The following is a 6000-nucleotide window of genomic DNA, read 5'->3' on the forward strand; positions in this document are numbered from 1 at the left end:
GGAGTGAACACATTAAACAGTTTTTGTGTTGTTTAAGTTCAAAGCATGTTTCACTCCTCTTTGCCAGTTTTTCAGGATGATGAATGTTTTGCCTGTGATTTGTTTGAAGTATGTATCAATTGGTTATAAATCGAATTTGTAGGGGGTTTTTGTAAATCAAGCTTAATTGAAGAAAGTTTATTTGTTGATGCTTTAAATACAGATGTATTTAACAAGTTAGCTCTAGGTTGGTTCATTTGTAGTGGGGTTTTTTTGGACTGGAGTTTTCTTAGCAGTATTGCATTTTGTTGGTACATAAGTGTATGTACATAGGTACATGTACCTAAAATTAAATTGTCAACTGATTTTGTTTTTAGCACCTCTTTGTTTGACTGTGCTTGCATGTACATTAAAATAGTTTGTCAACCAGTGTAGTTGTTCTTGATACTGGGCAGTGGTATAGTGCTCACACGAGAGCACTGTGGCTCAAAACAATCAAATCCATTCTCTCTGGACCTGTTTGATTATTGTCCAATCCAACCAGTGTACTCTGGCTCAAAACAATCAATTTCATTCTCTCTGAACCTGTTTGATTATTTCCCAATCCAACCAGTGCTCCAAGACTGGTATATCATAGGCTGTAGTGTTTGTTGTCGTGGGAAATGGCAGCAGGTATCTTTTCTAAACCATTCAAGTGTTGAACTGACCATGCATAATATTAAGACACCTAGTAAATGTTTTCACTGCATTACTAGTATTTTCTTTTAATAATGCCTTCTTTAAAGACTGGTACCAATTGTATTAAATTTGTGTTATGGCTTTTGGTTCTGGTCAAATTTAACCAAGCATGTATTTTTAAAGTAATTGCTGAACACAATACTCTGTGCAGAACCATCACTATCACAAGTAAACATGCATGGAAAACATGTTTTTCCTTTTACCGGTGATTTTTACTTGTTTAAATTGAAATGTTATCCTCCTACAGATATTTCTTAAGGTGGAAGGATCACGTAATATTTAATAACCGTTGTGATGCATGCAGCATAATAATTCTCTATATTTTAGTGAATTATTTTCCAATACAAGAATTGTAACAGTATGTTTTCTTTTTTACAAAAATAATATTAATTAAATACATTTTTTGTAAATATATATAAACAGAAACAAAACAATAATAGTGTGTTACAGTAACGTTATTCTAGATTTTGTAAAATCTGATAATATAACCCATAGTGAGATTAAGTAGCTAATATATTTATTACACATGCCAAAATACTTTAAATGTACATGTATTCTTCAGAAATAGTATCTTTTATTGTATGTATACAGTTATATGCTTATTTGAAATGTTAGGGTGAATTGCTAGTTGTACAGCGACATGCAGCTGGGGAGGGGAATATAGTTGTACTTTTTTTTGTATTTAAAGTCTTTTGTTTAATTTTTGTATATTTTCAGAAAAGATGACCATCTAGCATTCATTGTGAGGAGTAACATCTCAACCAGAAAATGATATTGTGATTCTTCGGGATATATGTAAAATTGTACACAGACCAAACTGGCCATCGTATGATTTGTCTTGGAATAAACAAGACATATAACTTATCAGTCATATACATTAAATGTTCACATTGATTTAGTATGTGGTGTTGGTATGTGGTGGTAATTACTATAACATTACATGTCACGGACTAAGATCAAGAATTCATATTTAGTACTAGTGTCGTATTTTGATGATGTAAGGGAAAGGGATGTGTGTACACACCTGGTATAATTATTATACATTTCTTTTCTTCTTGGTGCCTCTATGTGTGTGGGGTTTTTTGGAAGTTTTGTCTCAGGTAGATTTTGAATGTATTTATTAAATACCAAAGGTTGGACATTTTTGTCCCAGGATTTAAGGACATTGATTTTTAAAAAAATGTTTACTAGAAATGGAAGTTTAAATTAACACTTGGATCTACTAGCTGATAATATTTGCAACAAAACCTAATGCGAACTGGCCCTGTGCCTATGAAAGTTTTAGAGTCTAGACTCAAGTATCTAATAATTAAGAGTCGGAGACTTTAACGTCATGGCAACGCCATACTAAATACATATATATGACTTCATAAGAGGCTGCGGGGCGGGATTCAGTTCAGTCAGTTGAGTGCTCGCTTAAGATGCTTGCATCACGGCATCGAACCACCTCAGTGGATCCATTCTGCTGATTGGGTTTTTTCTCGTTGCAACCAGTGCACAACTAGACAAAGGCTGTGGTATGTGCTTTCCTGTCTGTGGGAAAATGCATATAAAAGATCCCTTGTTGCATTAGGAACAATGTAGCGGGTTTCCTCTGATGACTACTAGTCAGAATTACCAAATGTTTGACATCCAAAAGCCAATGATTAATTAATCAATGTGCTCTATTGGTGGTGTTAAACAAAAGAAAGAATCATTTGAGATTGAGTCTAGACTCTTTGAAAGGTTTCCATGTACACATTCAGCCATACTCGTCTACATAGGATACTCATGTCTTTTCCTTTTACATAAACATTATATTTTTTTAATCTGTGTATTGAGGTCATTTGCTGATAGAGGTTGAAAGATGTTTAACTGTTTACTTTTATTGTACATCTCACATGTGATCTTCATTATCAGGTCTGATTGGAGAAGTTTTATGATGGACCAGGGTGGTACCTAGCCTTAAAAAGGGGAGGGTGGGGTGCAGTAACAATAATTGGGAGTAATTTAATATACCCAGTACACATTTATTACTCATATGGGCAAAGAGAAGTGGGGAGAGAAAAGTGATCTTTCCCTAGGGAAAGAAAAAACCCATTTCTTCCCCTAGATACGTTTGACATCATGAACAGTGCTTCACTGTAGGCGGTTAATTTTGTGTAAGAATAGTTTCCATGATGGAAGTCAACAACTAACTTACATCATCAGCGATACGTATGTCACAGCTATGATGTAACGCTGTCTCTTGTTCTGAAATTGCAAACTTATTTTCAACAACAGTATTGTTCGAAAATCTTCCATAAAATGATAAATATTTAAAATGGGTAATAAATACAATACCCCACTCGCTACTCGGCAATGCCGTTTATCTTACACTCGTGAATTGATGTTGTCCTTCCCTCGCCGAAGGCTCGGGAAGAAGACCATCAGTTCATTTGTGCAAGATAAACGGTATTGCCTCGTAGCTCGTTGAGTATTCTTTAAGTATGTACAAATGTTTCTTTTTCTCCTGCAACACAAAAAGGGAACTTTAAAATAAATAAACACTGTTTTTGCTTTGCCTTTGCTGAATGAAAAGGCAAGATATAGGTATTACTTTTTCGACAATGACATGGGCGTCATCAACTCTTTAGGGGGAAGAGACAATTGACAATTGCACCCTTGCCTCTCCCCCCCCCCCCCCCCCCCCCCCCCCCACTAGGTATCGCCTTGAGGACATTTGAATGTGTCAGCTCTTTGCATGTACTGTATCCTGAATTTGACTTGACTTGACTAGGAGTTTAATGTGTCCACATACCTCTATGGTTTTCGAACACGCCTATCCCAAGTTCAGCCTCCAATAAGATCGGGGGTCTGACTCGGGGACAACAGGAATCACCTAACTAACGGTCAGTTTAGAAATTTTGAAAATCAACGCCAAAAACCTGAATTTGAATGCCACTTACTGATATAACAACTTTTGTTATTGGTCTCTATTGTAGGCATTTTAGATAACCTTTATAGTCAGGTTTCTTGGTAATGTATTCTGTGAATGATCAGGGTGTTGTTTGGGGGGGGTTCCCACACACATTAGTCATGAAACAAAGTTGATATTTTTTCTCTCCATTATTCAGAAAAACGACATCTGTGATGATGCATTTTTTTCTTCTGCAGTTTGAAATATAAGTCCCATAATCACTTTATTTATCACTGTATGATTTATTCATCCTTTTGTAACGTGTGTATTTTTTATGTGCCTGTAGTATTTTGCTGAGAGAATATTTTTAAAAAACCAAAAAAACCTGACAGCATACCGTAGATTGTGTTACTCTTTTTAATAGTGGCATGACATCCATTATTTTATTCATCATCACTGGTGGTGTAATTATTTATTGCATTTCATACAGACTTACTAAATATAGTCAAACATTGTTTTTAATGATTTGTTTTCTCATTAGCCCAGGAAATCTCAAAGTCAAGAATTGGTCCCAAAGCAATATTTTAACAAAAAGGTACCGTCGTGTTGATCTTGGCCCATCATTATCTCAAGATATTTGGTTCGCTACCTTCAACATGTGGTTGTTTTTCGTTCACTTCGATTTTGGTTGATTTCCACTTAGTTTTCATAATCATTCTATGTATCATACTTGTCATTCTTTCATGAATTTATTTTGACATTTTTTTAGAATTTTAGTGAGGTATTATTATCCTTAAATATCAACCATCTTAACAACCGACTCGGGACTATATGTTAATATATCCATATGTATTATTATGTTATAATTATTGTATCAGAATGGTCTGGAATTACAAGCCTTAACATCATTCCTTTAGCAGACAGGATTGTTTGTGTTTTTCCATTTTCTTAATCTTTAAAAGTTCAATATAATATACTAATAGAGTAATTAATAAAAGTGGGGGATAGTTAGGTTTTGTTATCATTCCTTTTGTCTATTGATATATGTCAGAGTGTCATTTTGATTATTTTAAAAAGTAGATGCACATTTTATTTTTTTAATTGAATTTGTTTTCCCCTCCTAAGCCACAAAGGATTAATAAATTGAACAGAAAGAACACAATTTGTATCTCTTTTTTATTTTATTTGTTTGGGGTTTTTTGTGTGGGTTTTTTTTTTTGGGGGGGGGGGGGGGTTCTTTTTTTGGGGGGGGAGGGGAGGATGTTGTCTTAAACTTTATGCTGTGAAGTGTAGGATCATGGTTAATATAGATTTATTTTATTTTTAAACTTGTGACATTTAATGGATAATTGTAATTTTTTAATATTATTTTTGTTCAGAAAGGACATTTCTATTGTGTGTATGCTCATGACAGTGGTGAAAGATGTTGATGGTTCTCCTCAGCTTCTCTTGTTTTCTGCGCCTACTAGCAGAAAATTATTGTGCCATGCATGTTCAGTGCTTTTTCCTCTCCTTTACAAAAGTGAAACGGCCTGGATATATAGGTATTACGTTTCCCCACATGGAGGCAACGGTGTCAACCTTTGCATTAAAGTTTAATGTTTAAATCCGTTTCTCACAAACTATAAGTCCTAGATCAATTGAAACTTGGTTTATAGTTGCACCTATGGATGTTCATCACAGTACACCAAAAATGTTAATAGTAGGTGAGACATTGAATTCTGCAGAATTCTTGTTGTAATTGTAATCGTAATTGTAATAGCCTTTTGTTGTACATACTAATTGACAGTGTATATATTTCAATATTGTAATGCAGTGCAATACAGGATTCTTTATTTTTTATGTTAATCAGCTGTTAATCATATATATATATATATAAACACAATGTAAAAAAAATAACGGTACATTATTTGTAAGAAACGCACATATTTTACGTATAGCTGCAAGATGCAATTTGTGTTATTAGCTAGACGTGTGCAGATTATGCAGTGTGAATAAAGTAATTGATTGAGCTTAATTGTAGCTTTGATTGCTCAGCTGGATACATGCATATGCAGACAAAATCTATTAGTTAAGTGTTTCCCTACTTCTACACAGGTTAATTTAAGTGGATCAAAGACCTCTGTCCACTATAAAGTTGATGTTTTATCATCAAATTATCTTCTTTTTTCTTCTTTTTTATTTCGTTATAACATGGTTTATGTGGCAGTCACACATTAAGTGAAAGGTTGGGAGTGGTGGCTGTTAAGAAACAAATCTCGATCTCTAAAGAAACAAAATCTGAATATATCAATGCATACAAACCTCTGGATACTGTCCTATCTGGTGTACATTTTTCATTCATTTCAACTTATTTTTGTGCTTATATCCAATTACGGTTTAAGCATGCTGTCTTGGGCACACAC

At 34.2% G+C, this 6000-nt stretch overlaps 1 protein-coding gene across 2 annotated transcripts in view; it reads left to right on the forward strand.

Moving 5' to 3' along the window:
- The window catches only part of LOC121368432 (huntingtin-interacting protein 1-like), a 78439-nt gene extending 76212 nt beyond the window's left edge, over nt 1-2227 (forward strand). For both annotated transcript variants that reach the window (XM_041493162.1, XM_041493163.1), the window contains one exon: nt 1435-2227. In XM_041493162.1, coding sequence (XP_041349096.1) covers nt 1435-1443 — 9 coding nt within the window. In that variant the 3' untranslated portion in view covers nt 1444-2227. The remainder of the gene's footprint in view (nt 1-1434) is intronic.
- Nucleotides 2228-6000: the final 3773 nt, after the last annotated feature.

This window comes from Gigantopelta aegis, chromosome 3, assembly GCF_016097555.1.
Source record: "Gigantopelta aegis isolate Gae_Host chromosome 3, Gae_host_genome, whole genome shotgun sequence".
Lineage (NCBI taxonomy): Eukaryota > Metazoa > Mollusca > Gastropoda > Neomphalida > Peltospiridae > Gigantopelta > Gigantopelta aegis.